This window comes from Hemicordylus capensis, chromosome 3, assembly GCF_027244095.1.
Source record: "Hemicordylus capensis ecotype Gifberg chromosome 3, rHemCap1.1.pri, whole genome shotgun sequence".
NCBI lineage: Eukaryota > Metazoa > Chordata > Lepidosauria > Squamata > Cordylidae > Hemicordylus > Hemicordylus capensis.
In genome coordinates, this window is record NC_069659.1 from 52559515 (window position 1) to 52582456 (window position 22942).

The 22942-nt window shown below is 44.4% G+C and overlaps 1 protein-coding gene and 1 long non-coding RNA gene across 7 annotated transcripts in view; one reads left to right on the plus strand and one right to left on the minus strand.

Moving 5' to 3' along the window:
- Positions 1 to 1602: 1602 nt before the first annotated feature.
- On the minus strand, positions 1603 to 22503 carry LOC128351806 (uncharacterized). Of its 3 annotated transcripts, none has more exons than XR_008320050.1 (5): positions 21165 to 21202; positions 17010 to 17100; positions 4841 to 6390; positions 3614 to 3787; positions 1603 to 2411 (listed from the first exon to the last, which is right to left on the minus strand). It is a non-coding gene; the product is annotated as an uncharacterized LOC128351806 (long non-coding RNA). The 3 variants fall into 3 exon arrangements; XR_008320048.1 differs by having other exon boundaries at positions 4760 to 6390; XR_008320049.1 differs by lacking the exons at positions 17010 to 17100; positions 21165 to 21202 and adding an exon at positions 21871 to 22503 and having other exon boundaries at positions 4760 to 6390.
- CHRND (cholinergic receptor nicotinic delta subunit) overlaps positions 19117 to 22942 on the plus strand; it is a 41387-nt gene continuing 37561 nt past the window's right edge. For 2 of the 4 annotated variants that reach the window (XM_053311723.1, XM_053311721.1), the window contains exon 1: positions 19164 to 19257. Coding sequence is in view for 1 of the 4 variants with exons in the window: in XM_053311719.1 (XP_053167694.1) it covers positions 19206 to 19257 (52 nt within the window). In the remaining 3 variants the exon portion in view is untranslated. Of the gene's footprint in view, positions 19258 to 21591; positions 21676 to 22942 lie in introns of those variants that run through there. The other 2 variants (XM_053311719.1, XM_053311720.1) reach the window with 2 other exon arrangements.

The following is a 22942-nucleotide window of genomic DNA, read 5'->3' on the forward strand; positions in this document are numbered from 1 at the left end:
TAAGCCTAGTGGAAAGTAGGCTAAAAAGGCACTGGTGACATATTTGTTCACCCAGGGTTTTGATTAGATTTATAGTTTTCATTACTTTTAATGCTGGGTTTTAAATTATTTTAATATTAATGATGATTTTAATGTAAAAATGATTTCAACTGTAAACTGTCTGAGGAGACACACAATATCTGGTGGCCGGGGTAAGGGTGCAAGTGCACCCTTAGCCTTGGATAACAGCCGTTTTTCTTAAGAGGGTTAAGTGGGCGGGGAGCGGAGGGACCCGCGAGGATCTTACTGCTTCTCACAACCAGCCTAACCCTGACTGGGCTGCTTCAGGCTAGGTTAAGCTGGTCATGAGAACAGCCTCTATTTGTTCTTCAACATTCCATGGCAACATTCTAGCACTACAGATGTTCTGTCCTGAAATTAAAACCTTGATCCAGTTAGAAGCGTTGAAGTCAAAGAAAACCTTTCCCTCTACCTCCAATTACTTCAATGGACACTTATTAGAATGGTGGGAACCTGAAGAAGAAACCCCAATGGCAATTTTTCCACCTTTCCTTAGTAGCAAAGAGAAACATAAACACTCAGTATCATTCCTACTAGTTAAAAATGTATCAAACGTCAATTGACAATGTGCATTATCATATGCATTCTCATATGCTTTTTCATATATCTAATATTAGAATAGTGCTTATTCCCTGAACCACTTTAAACATCAGGGCGTCTTTTAGTTCTTCTGCTAAAGGAAATGGAAGGTTATGGGAAAATCAGGAGGAGTGTGTGTGTGTGTGTGTGTGTGTGTGTGTGTGTGTGTGTGTGAATCCCCAGCTGCCTGTCTCTGAGTCGCAAACAAAAAATGACATCATTGTGTCTAACTGTCAAGAGCTACTCGCCTGGGAGATATTGGTTTATATTACGATCAGCTGTAGGGAATCCACCAAGGGTGATCTCATCCACAGATGAGTGGGCTTGAACTTTGCACCCTTTCATCACATGAAATCAACCTACCCTGGACTGGGGTATGTCTAGGGAGTCATATTTCCTGTTCTCTTTGAGGTTATGTCCATGAAGACAAAAGGAACTATTTAAAAGTAAAAATATAATTAAACTATCAAAGACAGTTCACAATGTTGATGGATGAAGTAAAGTTCACTATGGTAAAAATAAACAATAATGTTTAAATATTAAATGGATCCCAGTTAGCTGAACCAGGAAAAGACTCCTCTCATGACACAGGTCCATTGCAAATCCAAATTTTGCTAATCAACAAGTAGATTAGAATCTAATTGTAGAATTAGATGGTGTGTGTGTGTGTGTGTGTGTGTGTGTGTGTGTGTGTGTGTGTGTTTTAAAATCTGAATTTTAACACTGCCTGTTCTGTATTTATATACTGGAACTGCATGAAGTAAATGGCACCTGGGACTTGTTCTTTGGGTGTACCAGCAACTCCTGCCAAACATACAGCAACTTCAACTCTCCAATGGGTGATTTCAGATATGGGGCCTGTCTTAGATGATATGTTACTGCTACTTCTAATGCACTGGGAAGATTTCCAGAGAACATACACTGTAGAGACCTTAAGCAGTAGTAAAAACAACAGCAACATCATAGCATCTTTTGATACATTTAATATAGTATACACATTGGTTTCATTATCAGTTCTGAAGCTGGTTGATATACCTGTTGTCAATAGTTTAGTCTTCTTGACATTTAGTCGTAGTCCCATTTTTTCATTGTGCTCCTTGACTTTCATTACTAGAGCTTGCAGATCATCTGCATTCTCAGCTATCAGAGCAGTGTCATCCACGTAGCGCAGATTATTGATGTTTCTTCCTCCAACTTTAAAACCATGCTCATCTTCTTCCAATCCAGCTTCTCAGTATATGTTCAGCACATAAGCTGAATAACTAAGGAGAAAGTATACAGCCTTTGACGATCTGGAACCAGTCTGTTTCACCATGTTCCGTCAGGACTGTGGTTTCCTGTCCTATATATAGGTTTCTCATGAGAACAATGAGATGTTCTGGGGCACCCATTTCCCTAAAGATATTCCATAACTTGACATGGTAGAGGCAATCAAAGGCTTTTCTGTAGTCAATAAAGCACATATTGACTTCTTTTTGGAATTCTTTGGCTTTCTCAATTATCCAGCGTGCTTCAGCAATGATGTCTCTTGTTCCCCAGCCTTTTCTGAAACCAGCTTGAACATCCAGCATTTCCCTTTCCACATAGGGCTCTGATCTGCGTTCGATGATCAGATAATGAAGACACTGAAGTGGTGGATAGCTTCTGCCTTTTAGGATTGACCATCAACAGTAAAGGATCCAGCAGTCAAGAAATACGCCACAGACGAGCACTTGGTAGGGTTGCAATGAAGGCCTTGGAAAGGATATTGAGATGCTGTGACGTGTCTATACCTACAAAGATTAGAATCGTTCGGGCAATGGTTTTCCCCATAATACTCTATGGATGTGAAAGCTGGACTTTGAAGAAGCAAGATAGAAAAAGTATTGACGCTTTTGAACTTTAGTGATGGAGAAGACTTTTGAGGACACCATGGAAAGCCAGGAAAACAAACAAATGGATCATAGAACTAATCAATCCAGAATTTTCACTCAAGGCAAAAATGACCAAGCTTAGACTATCATACTTTGGAAACATTACGCGAAAACCCAGCTCCCTTGAGAAGGCCATAATGCATGGAAACGTTGAAGGAAAGAGAAGAGAATGACCAGCAGCAAGGTGGATCAGGATGGACTCGATTATGAGAGCAATGAATGCACCACTGAGAGACCCTAAAGGCCAAGTTGAAGACAGATCACCCTGTCAAGAATCTATCTATGTGGTCACTAAGAGCTGACACTGGATTGATGGCACTTAATCAATCATCAATCAACACATTGATTTAGAGCAGGGATTCTTAATCTTCTTGCACCTATTGCTCCCCCATATCCTCCAAGATTACCCATGGACACCCACTCCATTTACATAAGGCTCCAGTAAAAAAAAAAGGAAAAGGAAAAAAAAAGTAATAGGGATATGTTCAAGAACTTTATTCTGGGTAACCAGAATAAATGCCCTGCAGCAAAGAATTTGCTAAAGAAGCTCTGGGCCTTTTTATATGCATTACTGAAAAAGGGATGGGAACAGCAGAGGCTGTTACACTCTGGTGTCTCTTGTCAACAATGATGATATTATTAAAATGCAGGAAAAAAAGAATTTGATTATAAATGATGTTTTGGGGAGCTACCTTTAATTGTTTGTTAATTGTTCCCATGGACCTATCCCATGGACCCCAGGTTAAGGACACCTGATTTAGAGATAAGCAACTGGAAGTTCATGTACAAGCCTACTGTATTTTTGTTAGTGATGAGTGATGTTTTTATAGCTGCCCTGGGACAACTTGCTTCATAGGGGTGGAACAGACTTGTTTTAACCTAACCATCAAGAGCAAAAGGGGGAAGTAGAATTGATCCAAAAATGTAAAACAAAAGCCTCCAAAAAATCCAAAAGAACAAATAACTGACTAATAATAAGAATTAGGAATGTATTATAAATTTCAAAAGAGTTCACAAACCCATAAAAATATACAATAGTCAAAATATCTAACCACAGTTACCTTAAAAAGTCATAGTCCAATCCACAGGAATAAGTGTCCAAATCACAAATTGGAGAGGATGAAACAAGCCCCAGAAGCTCGGTGGAAGTTCTTGGAGTTCCAAGTCAAGGCAATATCAATTTCCAGTCATGAAATTAAATGAAGCCAGATGCGTTTCCACCCAAAGAGGGTCTTCTGCAGTGGCAGCAATGAGAACAATGTTTATCTCCTTGTAGTAAGGCATATAAATTGATATCTTGTAAACCACTAGCACTATTAGACCAAAGTGTATAGGTCTTACTTCTCTCCAGAGTCCCTTCTTCTGCTCATGTCTAGCCACCACCTGCCTGTGACAAGCAATGCATGGACACAAGCAGCAAGAAAGAGAGGGAGGGAGGGAGGGAGGGGCAAGCAAGGCAGGAAGTCCACCCACCCCATGAATGGTGTTTGCCATGTCAGGACATCCCCCCAACCTTTTTTTCCCCCATGCTTGGATCTGACTGCATGGTTCTTGTAGTTCCTGGGGAAGGATTTTACTTGAATGGAAGCAGCGGTTGTTGATGCCTCTATAGTTTTTATTTATCAACCAATTATTAATAAATCCTTGTTGTTAAAGAATGTCACTCCTTATTGGGTCCTGCCCTAGTCACACGCTCTTGAAGGCCTAGACTGCTCAAGCCTATCTTGTAGGGAGGGATTTCCCACTTTACTCTCCCAGAATATTCCCTTGGAAGGTTGAATCTGCTCATATAAAAAGTGGATGGTGGCAGCCTACCCGGGACTCCTCACAGCCAGAAGAGGGATTTTGTATCTCCCCCTGCACCCTGCTTATCATTACACAGGACTTTCTCAGTGATTGCCCCAGGCCGCGGAACTCACTTGAGGTTGAGATCTGCATGGGTATCTCTCCCCTAGCTTTTCAGAGGAATCTGAAGACCACCCTTTTTATACAGGTGTTTGGTGAGTGGCCCCCAGCTCTCTTTTTAATGTAGCTGTGTTTTTGTGTTAGCAGTTTCTTTTTATTAAGTTTTATTACTTTTTTCCCTTGTTGTTAACCAGCTTGGGGTCTTCAGAAAAAGGGCAGTACAGTATAAAAATACAATAAATTAATAAATGCATCTCCACTTTGATAATTGATGTTCTAAATACTAATTAAATACTAATTACCATAATATTTGATCTAAATATAAATGCTATTATCCTTGAAAATTAATTATAGTTGAGATCTTGAATCAGCTCTTGCCTGACCTTGCAGGCTACGGCACAAAATCTAGCCACAGTAATGGTTGTTGATGAGTTTCGATCCTCTAGAAGGAAAGAGGTATAACATTCTTCAGACCTGCCTGGCATGTTCAATAAAAGAGAGGCAATAAAAGTGGCATGGATATCCTGATAAAATAAATGGACAATATAAAAGCACATAGATCATAGTTTCAATTTCCTCTATACCACATGGACATATTCACTCAGTAAGTGGGATTTTCCAATATCTACCCTTGAGAATTGCAGAGGGTAGCTAGCCAAGGGGGTTGGCACAAAAGGTATGGTTCTGGCCTCCCTGTAAGCTGAGTACCGAATTGCTCTGTTGGTTATTTGCCCACTCCATCCCAAGAGCTCAGGGTAAGTAACAACTTTTAAAAGCATAAACTTCTAATTGAAACAAAATAAAATTTCAATCAGATGAAAATACTATTATAAATGCTCACTCTTTGATGCTTTCCCTCTAACTACTGGAAGACACCCAGACAGATAAATCTTACTATGCTTTTGATGCTGAGTTCTGAGACTCCAAGCAAAGGGATTTCCATAACTAAAGGAGGGGGCAGCCCATTAAGAATGCCTCTTTGCACAGCCTTGTGCAAAGAGATAATGTTGGAGAAAGTAAAGATAGTAACTCACTATCAAAAGTTTCTCAAGTAAGCCTTGATCTCAACATGCATCAAAGCATGTACAAGAGGTCACTGCACCAAATTTCCATGCTTCCTGTACAACCGGAAGAGTCAAGAGATTAATAAGCAGTCACTTCATGCTCATTAGAAACTTAACTCTGATCTTTACTATAACAGTGACTAAAGAGTCAGACCTATAGATTCATTTGTAACTGGAATGTTGGGAGCCTTCCAATATCATACTGTAATGTGGGATTCTGAAATATGAAAAATATTTGAGTCAGCAATTGAATCTCAGTTCAGTGGTCATTGTGAACTCACCCTAAACCCCAGCCACACTCAGCTATTTCTTTTTCCCCAGAGATTTTATCACATCTGTGATTTCCTGACTATTCTTCTGCAAGATTAATCTCCCATCCTCAACATCTGCAAACTAGGGAGATTGGTATTTTGGTGTTTATCTTAAAGCCATCTGACGTGAGCTGACAAGTTCCCAAGAGGTCTGTTTTTCTGTAAAAGAACTGATAGCCTGGAGCAAATGTTCTCCTACACCAGTTGTGCCTGTGCCTGTGTGTGAATAATGAACATCAACATCTGCCATAGTCTTTTCCTAATGGGAAGTCTGGAATTCCTCTTGCCCACTTCTTATGGCCATGTGTGCCATTACTTGATGAAGCTCTTCTTATCTTACACTTACCAGAGGTGAGCAACCGGTTCTATTCAACTCCAGCAGAGCATCCTCTCCAGTGATTGTTGCTGGTCTATCTTATGTTACTATTTAGACTGTGAGCCCTTTTGGGACAGAAAACCAACCTTCCTTCCTTCCTTCCTTCCTTCCTTCCTTCGTTCCTTCCTTCCTTTCCACATATTTATACCATCCCATATGTAAGTTTCAGGGCCATTCACAATCTGAAAACATAACAGTAAAAACATTAACACAATTGAAAATGCGGATAAAAACTCTAAAATTTAAAACTTTAAAAATATAAACTAAAAGCCTGACTAAACAGGTACGTTCTCAGGCCCTTCTTAAAAACATCCAGAGAAGGGGAGGCTCTAATTTTGTTAGGAAGCATATTTCAAAGTCCAAATATTTATTTATTTATTTATTCTGTGTAAATCGTTTTGAGAACTTTTGTCGAAAAGCATTATATAAATATTTGTAATAGTGGTAGTATCTCTGGAGGCTTCTGCGGCACAAAGAACAGGTAAGGCTGTTTTGCCAGCTGTGACCTTTCTGGACAGAGATAGTTTTGTTATTCACACTCTGGTAACATCCTGTCTGGATTACTTCAGTGCCTTGTCCTTAGGCACTAAATATACAACATTGTGTTCATTTGTGCTTCATTTTTCTTTGCTAAATAACTGTTGTGAGGTGTTGCAGAATAACTGTTGTGAGGTGTTGCAAGATCTAGACTGGGACCATGACAGAAGGAAGGGATGAAGACCTCTCCCACCATGCCATGGCCTTAATCTGGATTTGAGGCCCCGCAGATGTTTATTAGCAAAGAAAAATTAAGCATGTTAGGGCCAAGAACATTATGAACATAATGCGTAGTTTGGTCCTCCTACTGGCAAGCAATTCCCCCCACATTGACTGAAAGTGTGTTATTGTCTTTTGTGAAGAAGACAAAAGCCCTTTCAGACAATACCCAGTGAGAATGCATTCTCTCTCCTCTGTGTGTTCAACTGAACATGTTCATAAGGTCTGTCATTATGACCTGTACCCTGGAGAACTGAACATGTTCATAAGGTCTGTCATTATGACCTGTACCCTGGAGAAATTCCAGGTTGATAAAGAGTTCTGATGAACATAAAAGCTTGCTCACTTTTTCTTTGTGACTCCTAAGATGACACACCATCTCCCTCTCCCTGGCTTACATTTCATGGAGCCAGCTGCACATCCAAGAGGGATGCGAGCTCACTGACTCCATGGTACTCACCAACAGTGGATGCTCCTACCGAGAGTGGGAGAAGGCTCCATGCATCCTTAGCACTGTATCAGAGCACCTGCAACACAGTCTCATTCTTGCCAATGGGAGTATGTTGCAGCTGCTCTGACAAAGTGCTTAGGATGCCTGGAGCCTCCTCCACCATTGGTAGGAGTGTCCACATACTGCTGAGTGCTGTGGAGGTAGCAAGCTTGCATCTCTCTTGGATGGTGGCTAGGTTTGTGGACTGTATGCCCCTAATTTTTTTTCATGATTTTGGTTTGTATTTAGGGCTCTCTTGAAGGCCCACAATGAGCCCAGACTACAGATATCTGCCAGGACTACATTCCATAAACCAGGAGCAGCTACAGAGAAGGCCCGGCTCTGAGTCACCACCAGACATACTGGTGGTAACTGGAGACGGACCTCTCCGTATTACCGCAGCATGTGATGGAGATCATACAGAAGAAGGCACTCTCTTAGGTAACCCGGACCTAGCCATTTAGGGCTTTAAAGATGATAACCAGAACTATTGACTAATCTGGGAATGTTTTGAGGGGGTGGGAGGAGCAGAACTGAATGCTTTGATTCTACCCCCACCCGCCGACCTCCACATGTTGATAGATGCTTCTGCATATCTGAAAGAGCAGGAAAACCACACTGATATAGAAGCCGCATTGGTGGATGGTGGGGAAAGGGTCTCTCAATGAAGGCATATGGATTTCCTACAGGTGGGACAGGGTTGGGTAGAGCACCCCTTTCCTCACTCATTCCATCTCTTGTTGCAGATCCCCCACTCCACATTTCCCTCTTTTGCACCATTGTTCCAGGACACAGGGCCCAGCTTAGGTGACTGGGTATAGGAATTGAAGGCCATGGCTGAGTGTTCAAGAATGGGAACAGGTGGGGAGGAGCAGCTTTTCCTGCAGGTACATGGATTGGGGTGGGGTAGGGTCAAGGCAGACACAGCACTGCAGTTCTGGAAGAGGCTAACCCAGGATGTTGAGGAGAAAAATATGATCCGGCACAGACTATGGATCTAGTGGACCCTGAGAGAAGGCTGACCATTGAAGTGAGACACAATGCCTCTCAGAGGCGCAGTGGAATTTCTAAGTAGCATCTGAATTTTAACAACTTGGGTTAGCCCCAAAGGAATACACATTTCAGTCCAAGAGGAAATATCTTCCTGATTAAATTTTCCCAGAGTCTAATTATTATTCTGAACATGGTTGTTATTGTTTGTTTGTTTGTTTATTTATCAAATTTGTACACCGCTCCAAACTTTCATCTCTGGGTGGTTTACAATAACATAAAACCAGTTAAAAACATATACAAAAACCTAAAAACAATTTAACAATTTAAAAAATAAACCAGAGATAAAAACCCAAAAATATTAGGAAGCTGAGAAAGCTTGGGCGAAAAGATGGGTTTTCAGGTGTTTTTTGAAAATTGCCAGAGATGGGGAGGATCGAATCTCAGCAGGGAGCGCATTCCACAATCTCAGGTCAGAGACCGAGAAGTCCCATCTCTGTGTAGCCAACAAATGAGTTGGCGGTAACTGGAGACGGACCTCCTCAGATGACCTCAATGGGCAGTGATGCCTTAGTGACAATGGTATGGTTGGGTTCCCAAGCCGTCTCCCATCCAGATATTGGTCAGACTCAGACCTGCTTGGCTTCAGAAGTGCAAAATTAGCAGGTGCCTTCAAATAATCTTCTGCACCTCCTGAGAATCTTCTGGATCTGTGTTTCCTAGTGCAAAGGAGGCCAAGAAGAAGCACACTTACTTTGACCAGACCTTGCCTGACTCCAGTCAAGAGCAGGTCAAATCTAGTTTGAGTTTCCAACTCCTGTATGGCAGGTGCCAATTTTACCCTGTTCTGTGGGGGCAAGAGAAGTTGCAACTGGTGAACTTCTCCCCATCATTCATTCATCCATTAAAAACCCAGGAGGACCTTTCAGGGCCTGTCCTACACCTAGCCCAACATAGAATCACAACGTCTTCCCTAAGTAACAAGCATGAATTGTCCCCTTTGCTAAGCAGGGTCTGACTTGGTTTGCAGTTGGAAGGGAGGCTACATGTGAGCACTGTAAGATATTCCTCTTAGAGGATGGGACCATAGCTTAGTGTAAGAGAACATTAAAAAAGCAATGCTGGTTCAGGCCCAAGGCCCAACTAGTCCAGCATCCTGTTTCATACAGTGGCACACCAAAGCTCTGGGAACCTCACAAGCAAGAGATGAAGGCACACCCTTTCACTAATAATAATAATAATAATAATAATAATAATAATAATTATTATTATTATTATTATTATTATTATTATTATTATTATTATTATAACTTTTATACCGCCCTTCCAAAAGGCTCAGGGCGGTTGCTTGTAATGTTGCTCCCCTGCAACTGATAATTCAGAGGCATCCTGCCTCTGAGCCTGGAATTAGTCTATAGCCATCAAGACTAATAGCCATTGATAGACCAAGAATTTGTCTAAACCCCTTTTAAAGCCATCCAAACTGGTGGCCATCACTACATCCCGTGGCAGAGTGTTACACTTTGCATGCAGAAGATCCCAGGTTTATTTCCTGCTAGAATCTCCAGGTAGTGCTGGGTGAGATTCCTGCCTGCACCCTTGATGGACCAGTGGTCTGATTCCATATAAGACAGCTTCCTATGTCATACCATCCCACAACAACCCAACCTCTAGAAACACTTGCCCTCTTGGATTATTCCTACTGCCCCCCTTTCCAGTTGTATCTGAACCCTTCCACTCTTGCCTTGAGAGTTCTTCAACACTTCACATTAGTTTGGAAGAGCCATTTTTCTGTTGTGTAAATCATCATCAGCCTTGAGTCAGATCATGGCTAATTAAGAAGCCTCTGGTTAGAATATGCCAAGTCTGGTTGGCTGGGACATCATGATTGATCATGATTAACCACAATCAGAAGCAGAGTTCTTCTGAGTCTTGCGCAGGCAAGGGAAGGGAGAATGTGTGCTCCAGGGACTTGGGGATGCTGTGAGAAACTAGGACAACAGTGTCACTTGAAGACTGTTGCTCTGCAAAGCATTCTTTGCTGTATGGAGTTCCACAGGGCTCCATACAGTCTTGAGAGCTCTTTAACATCTACATGAAACTGCTGGGAGAGATCATCAGGAGATTTGGTGCAGGGTGTTTTAATATGCTGATGACACCCAAGTCTATTTCTCCCTATCAGCTTCATCAGGCATAACTTCCCTAAATGCCTGCCTGGAGGCAGTAATGGGCTGGGATGAGGAAGAACAAACTGAAGTTGAATCCAAATAAGATGGAGGTCCTGACTGTGGGGCGTCAAATCCTGAGAGATGGTATAGATCTGCCTGTTCTGGATAGAGTTACACTACCACTGAAAGATCGGGTATGGAGCTTGGGAGTGCTCCTGGATCCCAAACTCACTCTGGTTTCTCAGGATGAGGCAGGGGCCAGGCGTACTTTTAATCAGTTTGGCTGATATATCAGCTACGCCCATTTCTGGAGGTAAATGACCTTAAAATGGTACTACTAATGCTGGTCCCCACCAGGCTTGACTACTGTAATGCACTCTACATGAAGCTGCCTTTGTACATCGTTCAGAAACTACAGCTGGAACAGAATGCGGCAGCCAGGTTGGTCTCTGGGACAACACGAAGGGACTATATAACACTTATTCTGAAAGAATTGCACTGGCTGCCGATATGTTTCCAAGCATATGAGAAAGTGCTGGTCACTACCTATAAAGCCCTGAACAGCTTAGGTCACCAGGGTATTTAGGAGACTGCCTTCTTTGTCATAAACCCTGCCACCTATTAAGATCATCTGGGGAGGTCCGGTTGCAGTTAGGGAGGCAACCTGAGGCTGGGCCATCTCTGTAGCTGCCCCAGGGTGTTGGAATGCACTCCCTGTCAAAATAAGAGCTTCTCCATCTCTGATTGTTTTTTAAAAGTCCCTTAAATACACACCTGTTTTCTCAGGCTTTTAATTAAAATTAATTTTAAAATGTTTGTTTCTATCCTGTGAAATTATTTTAACTGTAATTGCTTTGTTTGATTAGTTTTTCTTTCCTGTTTGTCTTACGTATCTTTGTATGTATTATAGATAAATAATAATAATAAAGAAATTATTTTAACTGTTTCACTCTGTGAATTGTTTTTAATTGTTTTTATTCTGAGGTGTTTTTATTGTTTTTGTTTTTATATTGTAATTTGGATTATGTACACCACCTAGAGATGTCTGTATCAGGTGGTATATAAATATGAAAAACAAACAAATAAACAAACTAGCCACCAGGTTGGCTGAAACAGCCCTTTGGCTCACATTTGTGTCTCTGTGGCCAGGCACTCTCATGCGAGAGCAATCCATGGGAGAAGGGCATAAGCATCTATTGTGCATTCTGTCATCACACAGAACTTGCAGACCTGATCCCTTTATCCCATGGGATGGCTCTGCTCATAAGGTATGGCTGAGACGAGACTGAATGTTTTCACCCCTGTGGAAGAGGCTGGGGACCCCTTCAATGTCTTGTGTCACTAGGGTTTCATGTGTTTGTGCATGAATCACTGCAGTCCTGAATTGCTGTCCCCATTTTACCATCCTATCCTTGTAATGCAGGTTGACAAGAGGGGCTCATAAGATGCAGGGGAGAGGAGGCATTTGCCAATATGTTCCCTCCCACCCTTAAAATGCAGGAACTGCAGGGACATGGTGCCAAGTAGTGGCAGGAGGAAAAAGGAGATGGCAGAGGGCAGGGCATCCGTTCCCAGAGGCAGCAGAGAGAAACTCTGCTACTCTGGAACTGATGCATTACTGGGCTGCTCTGAGCCAAACTCTCGATGGTAGTGGGAGGAGCCTGTGCAAAAAACCCAGGTTACAGCAGCAGAATTTAGATGACACAAAGTCACCTTCTAACCTCATGTTTCAGCAGCAGAAGTCACTACAAACCAAAGGTTCAAATTCAGGATTGGGAGCGAAAACAGACCTGTGGTTTGGTGACAAAACCATGGTTTCACACATTCAGATGACCACAGACTCGAACCTCTGGCACATTTGCCTCTGGTTTGAAGCTATGGCCGAACACGGCCTATCTTTCTCCATCTAGACAGTGGGGCTATTCTCACAATCAACAAAAATCGGGCTAGGAGAGCCTAGCCCGATTTTTGTTAATCGTCATGATGTGAATTCGGTTCGTCCCTGGGTCCGCCTTTTAGTCAATCAAACAGACTCAGTGGGAATCATTTAGAGGCTTTTATTGCTACTGCAGTTTTAGCAATAGGTAATCAGTAGGCTTACGCTCTTAAACTGATTACAGTTTGGTTATAGGTGCATCTTACATTTATACAAACAATCTGAATGATGCTGACACCCTAGACATAGTATACGTGGCAATAAAATGGTGGACTAAGTATCTAGTACGCATGCGAATGATTCATTGTTCATCTGGTGATTACTCCTTATTTGGTTAAATCCTGTTTTCTTAACTGTCAGCAAAGAACAGTGAGAACCTTGTGAGAACCAAGTTTCTTAGATACAATTTAGTGGAGAGAGATAATGACATTGATCATGAGAGGCCGTGATATCCCTGAGCTGGGCTGGGGTTACTTTAAGTTAGAATGAGATATTCTGGGCAAACATGGAGTTTCTTTGGTTTTCTAAACACATCAATTCCCCCCTGAAAAACTGGATCATCCTGAATCTTCAGGATGCCTTTATCAAGGCCTGTAAGGGTACAGATGTATATTTAGGCCCTATACTGTGGCGAGGTTTAAAGGTTCTCATAAACATTTGGATTAAAGCTGGAGTGCATTATAAGCAGCAACATGTGATTATCAATACAAAGAAAATACATGCTATAACAAGAATTATCTTCTTTGCCCATAAATCAATAGGCTCTCCATATTAGTTAAATGAAAGCTCTAACTGTTTGGAAATATTAATAATAGCTCTTTCTAACACATACTCCTAATCTTGGAAATATAGTTCTGTGTTTTGTGTAGCTAAAGGAAGGTGTACATATAAAGATCATACAACTTATAGCAAGCAACACTGTTTTAACCCATCTTTATCCCAAATAAAGTATCAATAACAGTCTTGCATTGTGGAACCAGGTGCTTCTGGCGATTAATGGATTATCAGCTTGTGGAAAGCGATAGCAATGACAAGTCACGTATAATCACATTGATTAAATACAGGTGTCTATAAAATTAGCAGGTAAAGCTTGATACTTGGGCTAGCTTAATGTCTTAGAGCACAAAGGGACCAGTAACTTGGGGATAGGTGCAGACTTGCAGGTAAATGCTCTGGGTGAGCAAGCATGTGAGGTCCATGTCCTTACAGCACAGGAGATAGCAGGGTTTTCAACACAATGACAGCACATAGTCACTACAAGAAAGTAATATAAGAAAGTGGTGTAAATCATCAACTCCCACCCCCTTTAGTGTCCTCTAGAGTCTGTCATGGCCAAAAAAGAAGCCATGGAGAGGTTTAGAATAAAAACAAAAACTAAGAGTCCTTGGTAAGAAAAAATATTTTAGTCCTTCAATTGAGAACCAAATGCTCTTGTACGTTGCAGGATTTTGGCTATCCTGGATGTTCTCTGATCCGTGTTGTTTTGGCTTGTTTGGCTAGTGTCCACAGACAAGCTCGAATGTTCATGTGTTTGGGAGCCTTGACTCCCCCCCTTGTGGGCAATCTGAAATAGTGTCTTTGGCAGAATTTGAAATAGTGTCTTTGGCAAGGTATCTTACCCAGGTAGACAGGGATCTGTCCCCCTCTAACCCTGAATCCAGAAGTGTCCCTTCCAACCCCTCTGTGTCTCCATTTTCCTGGCTGCAGGGTGGGGCAGAGAAAGATAGCACATTGCTGTTGCCTAGCAACTACCTAGCATACTCCCAGACTCCCATCAGAGTGAGGAGTGTCTGCTGGTAACTTAAGCCTGGGAGCAGTGTTCTCTGTAACAAGGATTCTCAGATGTTGTTCACTACAACTCCCTTAATCCCCAGCTGCATTTGACTTCCTGGAGATAAAACTGAACTCGAGTTACCCCTGCGAACTGAGCAAAGAGGCACCTTTCAAAGTGGTGGTTCTTTCTTATATTAGGCAAGGGCAGCACAACTGACCCTGTTCAAATCCAGCACAGTGTTGTGTTCAGTTGAAACAGCAAAATGCCTGCCATAACACCATGTTCTGCACAAAACCCATGAACCACACAGTTAAAAACAAATTCTACAAGCGATGCTGATGGATACAATGGGTGCAGAGACACAGCCTGACGTTCTTAATGTCCTGGCTTTGCCTTCTTTGTCTGGGGGAGCTGCCACTAGCCACTTGCAGCTGTGCCATCATGTAAGCTGTTGCCCAAAGATCATTTCTAGCAGGACAGGAAGCAGCTGTCCGGAGAGCTCTGATGGATGAGGCAGGCCGGGCGCCATGCCACCCAGGGTGGATGGGCTGCTCTAAAGACACAGCAGCTGCTCGGCATGACAATGATTCCCTGCACTCAAAGCCCGTGATGGCAGCAGGGGTGACCCTGCTCTCATTCCTCATAGCAGCATTTCAAAGTCAGGACGGCCCTCCTTCTATCTGCTTAACTGGCAGTAGAGCAGCCTAGTGGACAGAAAGACAGTATACGATGTTCATGTTTAAATCATGCCAACTTTATTAAGGTTTTGTCTCCTCTAATCAGCATGTCTCCTATCATGACCTGGAAGGAAGCCTAGAAGAATGATTTCACTATTTTCCATGGGGGCCATAGCCTCCGAGAGGACTCGTTCTGTGGAGGGGGGTGGGTGGGAGGGTGTCAGTGGCCCTGGCTGCAGCAGTGGGAAAGAAAGTGCTCGGGGGGCAGGAGGAGGGGAGCAAGAGAGGGAAAGCACAGGCCAGTGAGCTAGCCACAGCAGTAGCCGAAAGAGAGAGAAAGTGCACACAGAGCTGTTGGAAGTTCTCTGTGGTGAGAGAATCCCTTTCTCATTATAGCAGAGTGCACAGAGGCACGGCACAACGGATTTAGTTAGGCATGCGTGTGTGCTGAGAGTAAAGTAACTTGGAGCCAATTGCTAGTTTCAAATCAATATAAAAGGCATTTATTAAGGAACTCTATTCTAGATAGGAAAGTGAGGATTTAGGATCTCTAATCTATCTATCTAAGTGGATGCAGATGGATTCTCCATCTTCTCTGCACATATGGTGCAGGGCAAGAGACTTGCCATGTTGCAAGGTAGGCAGCCAGGTAGCAAGAGAGAGAGAAGGAGGAAGGAAGTTGAATCCCCTGAGATTAGCAATCTACATTTCAAAGGGATAGCATCAGAGCAGTGGAGAAGGGATGACAAATATCTTGACCCTCTAGCCCTCTGACTTACTAGTCTGTCCTCCACTGTCTGAGGCAAGAGACAGCGCAAAGTCCTTTAACTTTCCAACAAGAGCAAGAGGAGGAGGGGAGCAAGAGAGAGAGAGACACAGAGTGTGCGATGGCCAAAGGGACTAGAAGTGATGGTGGAGAGGCAAGCCAGGGGCTGCCACTGGGGTCTGTGTGGGCTGCCAGTGGCCCGCGGGCCACACAGTGAAGAACAGTGGTCTAGAGTATTTTCATGTCGCATTTGTGAATTCATTCTTCAGTGTGTTGAACAGCTTGATCCTATGGCTGTTTACTAGGAAGTAAATCCCACTATATTCCACTGAAGTAAGAAAGACAACGAACCCCAGAAAGAAAGACAAGGCAGACAGAGTTACTGTAGGTTTAAATCATGTCAGCTTTATCAAACTGTATTGAGATTTGGGGCTGAGACCCTTCTTGAAGGGTAGCCCTTCTGGTTACAAACTACCCACATTTAACACTTTTTGAGCTGCAAACCAAGTGGAGCAGCTCAAGAGGAAGACAGTGCAGAGAAGGCAAAAACAAACAAACAAACAAAAACACCCTGTTGGGAATCAACACAACTCAACAGATAAAAATTCCCTCTCGGCTCTAGTACATGGCAGCCAACTAAACCTGCAATGTCAAGTTAAATAGTGGGATAGGAACATAGGAAGCTGTCCTATACTGAGTCAGACCATTGGTCTATCTAGCTCAGTATTGTCTTCACAGATTGGCAGCGGCTTCTCCAAGGTTGCAGGCAGGAATCTCTCTCAGACCTATCTTGGAGAAGCCAGGGAGGGAACTTGGAGCCTAGATGCTCTTCCCAGAGCAGCTCCATCCCCTAAGGGAATATCTTACATTGCTCACACTTCTAGACTCCCATTCATATGCAACCAGGGCAGCCCCTGCTTAGCTAAGGGGACAAGTCATGCTTGCTACCACAAGACCAGCTCTCTTCTCTAAAAGGGTTGGTTATGATAATTTGGGTTGCTGTGTTGGTCTTAACTACAAAACTAACCTTATCCTATATCTATCTTACTTTATCTCTCATGAACTCATGACCCCCGAGCCTGACTTATTCTCATCCAAGATGGACCCTGAGGAAACAAGATGCCAGGTCCCCCCACTCCAGGTCCTTTATGATGTGAAACTATGCTTGACTTAGAAACTCTGCTAGACTTTCACATTTAAGAGGTGATATTGTGCTAGACTTAAAAATTCTGCTTGACTTTTACCTGTTTGAGGTGTGCTAGACTCCTCTTCTTAGCCCACACAATGATATCTAGCTCTGAATTAAATGCATGGAGGTGGCGGGGAGTGAGATTCCTCAGAGAGATAAAGACAAGAGGCATTAACAAACTTTAGAATAAAACCTATCTACCGACACTATAGCACCTTTACAAGGTGAAACAGACCTTCACCTTTGTGAAGTGAAGCTGTGTTAGACTTAAAAAATTCTGCTCACTGTACTAAACTCCTTTTCTTATCCAAGGCATTGCCCAGCCGGTTAGGATTAGAGTTCTTTGTTACAGGAGCCCGGTTATCAATACAAGTCTCAAAGCAATTTACGTAGAAAAATAAATAAGAAGTAAGAAATTAATAAATAGATACATAAGATGAGAGTGAAGAGGGCATTATCTGGCCAACTAAACTCAAAGTTGTGGCTTAGCATGAATCATCCATTACATTTAATAATGATCAGCCCACCCTGGACACATATGCTAACCTTTATTTTGCAGGTTGTAGCCACAGATATAAGAAAGTTCTGCAGCAGCCTTTTGGGAGCCCAGCCCTTCAAAGCCCCAGAAAGGAGCCTAAGAATTATAGTTCAGAAGGGCAAGAACCGGCACAGCCTCCAACCTGAGGCTCACCCAGTGAACCGCTGACTACTGCCTTTCAGCCTGAACAGATTATCTAGCAAGTGAGTGTAGTGGAGGGGAGAAAGAAGGCACTCTCCATGCTCCTCCAGAGACAAGCCGGGGGCTCCCCCACATATGGATGGGCAGAGGGCTCTGGGGGCTTCTGGACTGAGCTCCATGCACATTGATGGTACTGTAAACAAACACACAAATACTTAATTTCATAAAGGCAATTTGGGCTCAAATGATCTCAGTATTTGAGGATGGTGGCTACCATCCTGTTCCACATGGCCATTTCTGTGAGGTTCCAGCCTTGACATGCCTCCTTATTGACTACAGTGGGATCTTCTTTTTCAGGGCAAATAGCACATGCAGGAAGCTTGATCTAGATCAGGTCTCCTTAATTTAGCCCCCAAGCTGTTTTTGGACTACAGCTCCCATAATCCCCAGCCACAGTGGCCAATAGCCAGGGATTATGGGAGATGTAGGCCAACATCTGTAGGAGGGCCAACGTTGAGCAGCCATGATATACATTAAGACCAGCTGGGGGTAGATTTAAAGTCCCCTTCTTGCCCTGCCAATCAACCCCCTGCTCATGCATGCTATAGAGATGGGAACGTAGCTACAAAGATGGGACCATAGTGGTAGATCATCTACTTTGCATGCAGACGGTTCCAGGTTCAATCACTGGCTTCTTCAGGTAGGGCTGGGATAGGCGTCTGTATTGTCAGTGGAAACAATACTGAGCTAGATGGACCAATGGTATAACTCGGCACAAGGCAGCTTCATATTTTTCTATGGTATATAAAGTGGGGAAATTGAAGCATGTTAGTAGGCACAAGAGATATGCGGGGTCCTGGTGTACCACAGGGCATCACTGTGTTTTGTCTCCTGGCAGAGTCATCATCCCTTTGACAAGTCTCCTTGCCAACTGGGCAAAGAGGTACCCTTGAAAAAGTTATTATTTTCTTATATTTAGCAGGGGCAGAGCAACTGGTCCTATCCAGCCCCAATACAGCATCCTTCCAGTGGCTGAGGCTGGTGTCTACCTTATGTTTCTTTTTAGAATGTGAGTTGTTTGAGGACAGGGAACCATCTTATTTATTTGTCTGTGAAAACTGCTTTGAGAGCTTTGTTGAAAAGCAATGTATTAATATTGGTGATAAACATTCATCATTCTTGTAGTCCCATCAATTCCTGGCCCCCCATTTACATTTTTTTAATTGTAAACCGCCCTGGGCCATTTTGGAAGAGTGGTGTAAAAATCAAATACATACATACATACATACATACATACATACATACATACATACATATACATACATACATACCAGAAGCAAGATTGCTCCTTTCTTGTTTGATTCAGAGGAGGGAGGGAGGAAAAGGATTGCCACCTCTAATCCCTGGCCTGGCTGCTATTTTCTCTCTTCCCCCCTGGCCTCGCAGCTGTCACTGTCCATTCACATTCCAAAGTCACAATCCCAGCTTGGACTTCCGTCCCGCTTCAGCAGAGACACTCTGAGACTGTGGAAAGCTGAGCAGGGACACAGAGCAGAAGACCCAGGTGTCACCATGGACAGGTTGACGCTGCGGCTCACTCTACTTTGGGCCTTTGCCCTCACAGGTAAGAATGCAACTGACCCTCCCACCACCCACTGGGGGAAGCAATCCAGCGGGTGTTGCCTGAAAGGGGCATCTAATTTGGAGGTGGGCAGCAGTGGCTCATTTCAACCAAGTGCCAGCCTACTTGGAAGCCATAACAATCTTCTAACCTGGAAGTGTGTTCACAGACATAGGTGAGGGGGATTTGCATTTGCTCAGAGGCATTCTGTTCTGCTTACCGTGGCGGGGGGGTGGGGGCTAGAGAAGGTATGGGATCATAGATCAGTGGTAGAGCACCCGCTTTGCATGCAGAAGGTCCCGGGTTCAGTCTCAGGCAGCATCTCCAATTAGGGCTGAGAAAGACTCCTGCCTGAAACTGTGGAGAAGCTGCTGCCAGTGAGTGGAGACAATGCTGAACTAAACGGACTACGAGTCTGATACACTGTATAAGGCAGCTTCCTATCTGATGTTCCTGTTCTAGGGTACAGTGGCACCTCAAGATCCCTGTGTGCCTAAGACAGGATGGCAAATGCTGCGTCCCCTTATGTGCACACTCCTCCCCCCCCTTTTTATATAGAGGGCAAGGGGCATTTTGCCACCTCACTGGAACCTGAATAATCTGCTGCCTGAGGTGACCATCGAAATTCGCCTCATGGAAGGCTGCCCCTGTCAGGGCAGAGCTTAGGCACTGCCAAAAAAAAGGCACTGGACTTGAACCTTGTTTAGCTCCAGTGTGTGTGTGTGTGTGTGTGTGTGTGTGTGTGTGTGTGTGTGTGTAGAGAGAGAGAGAGAGATATGTGCATGCACAGCATAGCTTTTTCTGATTGGAGTGGGCACCAAGGAAGCCATATATTCGTTGAATGTCAACCTCCTTTCCCATCCCACAAATAACCCTCACTTATAAGTACTCCTTGGCAAACAGTTGCAGGCCCACAACCCTTTAAGAGGAACCCACATTCCTACAGCCTTGTCACCCAGTTAAAGGGAAGCTCCCTGGTCTCCCAAAGGATAACTAGCATGGTACAATGGCTAAACGACCAAACTAGGAATCAAGGAACTAAGGTTCAGCTCTTACCCTGCAACAGGATGGCCTTTAGGAACCCTCTTTTCCCCAAAGGCCTCCCTTCTGTTAGTTAACTCGCTGCCACCATCTACTTACTTCAGAGGAGAAAGAAAAATGATTCCTTTTTAAACAAAACCCTGGTAAGGAGGCGTGTGTGTGTGTGTCAGGGCTAGGAACAGACAGGCAAAGGCAAAGAGGCGGTTCCCACGATCAGTGGGAGCCACCTGGAGAGGGTTAGCGGGGAGAGCGGGCTTAGCCGCCCACATGAACTGGCCGGCCACACGACGGCTGTCTTCGATACAGAGCCGGTGAGGGCTGGGGGGATTGGGGGCTGCGCGGCCCCCGGAAGCTCCAGCATGCCCAGCGCAAGTGCACAGGGCATGCTGGAGAGACCCCCAAGCCGGGAGGCTGCTTTTAAGCCTCCCAGTTGGGGGGGTCTACTCATGAGTTGCCGCACTGCGGAGCCGCACCGCAGCAACTCACAATCGTAGAGCCCAGGTTAGCGGAGCGCTTGCTCCACTAACCTGGGCTTAGGGGAGGGTTATCTAAGCAGGTGACCCACTTAAGAACCATCGGGCTCTCAGCCGAGCCTGGTGGTTCTCACGATGGGAGAAAATTGGGCTAGCCTCCGCTAGCCCGATTTTCTCCCATCGTGTGAATAGCCTCAAGATATAAACAAGCTCCAAAGTCTTGTGTTCAGAAAGGATTTGCTCATGTTGCTTGCTTGTTACAGTTAAAAAGGAATGAAGTAAGAGTGGACTGGATTCGCTCTTTCCCCAAAACCAATTTCAAAGCCAATTATCCTCAACACTCCATAGCGTTACCTGATAAAATCCTTCTCCTTTTGCCCATTCCCCTATACTTACCTGTAGTGGTGTACACAAAAACGGTCTGCCTGGTTCAGTTTGAGTCTGAACTGGACTTACACCCAACTGGGCATGTTCAGATCCCCCCCTCCCCCCCGGCTCAGCTCAACTTTGAGTTGGTTCAAGGGTTCTAATGGCGGGGGGGGGGGGGTTAAACACCCACGCCCTCTGGGAAGGGCTGCGTGGTGGGGGTGTCTCTGGTTCCCCCTCCCCCCACCAGCCTACCCCAGTCCATTTTCAGCCTGTTCCAGGCCTCTCTGTGCTGGCAGCAGCCATCTTGGAGGCCACCACACATGTGCATTGCCCATCTGTGTGACCGAGTGATGATCACACACATGGCCAGTGCGCATGTGTGGCGGCCTCTAAAATGGCTGCCGTCACTACAGAGAGGCCCGGAATGGCCAGAAAATGGCCCGAACCAGGCCATTTGAGACTGGGTGCTGGGGTCAGGAGGGGGAGGGGGAACTGCCAGAGACCCTTCCCGCAGCTGCTGCAGCACTCCCTGGAGGCAGTGAGTGTTTTATTCAAAGTTGTTTATTTAGTTTTTCTGTTAGAACCCCCAAACCAGCCCCAAGCCAGCTCTGGGGGTTCAGTTTGACCTTGAGTCAAACTAGGCCCAGTCTGGACCAGTTCAATGATGAACTAGCTCAAAGTTGAGCTGCTTCACACATCTCTGCTTACTTAACTCCACTCTGGTTCAACTCACAGAACGTGGAGGGTGCTTCTCTCGCAGCCTCCCTGAGCTTGCACCTTCTCAGGACACAGCTGAAAGGTGGCTTTTCCAGAGCAGGGGGACTCCTCCCCTCCAAGCCCTTCCTCTTGCTGCTCCTCCTGGGCCTTGATCAGGAGGAACATGGCCTTTCCTGGCCTGGGATCCTCTCCTCCCAGCCACCCTCTGCCTCTCCTGACCAGCTGCCACTGTGGCTCTTCCTGTTCTGTCCAGTGGTAGAAGTTCTGGCTGCTTCTGCTTCTCTTCTCCACTGAGGTAATTCTCCCAAGTCTCCCTCTCTTCTATCTTTATCTGAAGATCTTCACCCAGAGACCTTTGCATGACTGGAGGATGGGATCGTGGATCCAGCTGCTGGTTCATCCAGTTTTTCTTCTTTCTCTTCTTCTGCTTCCAGTCCAAATTCACTGCCTTTTGAGGAATCAAATTTGCATATCTTGGTGTTCAAAATTTACCTCAGACAAGTGCCTTCCATAAACCAGTACTTCATCCCCCAGTGATTGACAGCTCCAGCAATGAATCTGCCTCTCACTGCAGGCCTCAGCCTGTCATTTCTCCCTCTTATGAAGACTGGGGTGTGGGGGCGCACATCCTGGATTATAAATAACCAACTAACTCTATAAAGGTCAGGACAAAGTGAATTCGCTGACACAATTATCAGCCAAATCCTGATGAAGCAAGAATGCTGAGTAAATTAATCCCTGAGCAGAAGTCTCCATGCATGTGCCTGTACAGCATAGCATTCTCTGAACAATTGGAGTGGATACCAAGGAAGCCACATGTTCTTTTGACATATATGCAAAGGACAATAGGCTGTACCTTGGATAGTTTTGTAGAAGGAGGAACTGCCAGAGGGCAGAAGGGCAACTTCTCTTTCCCTTGCATTATAAGCCACACCTGCCGAATTTCTACTTTCTGCGAGACAGGGGTGTAGCTATAATTGAGCAAAAGGCTTTAAAGAACACTGGCTCCCAGCTCCTGGGGGCCTTCCAGCTCCACCCCTCCCTATTTTCTTCATTATCTCCCTCATTCGGGGGGGACGGGGGGGACA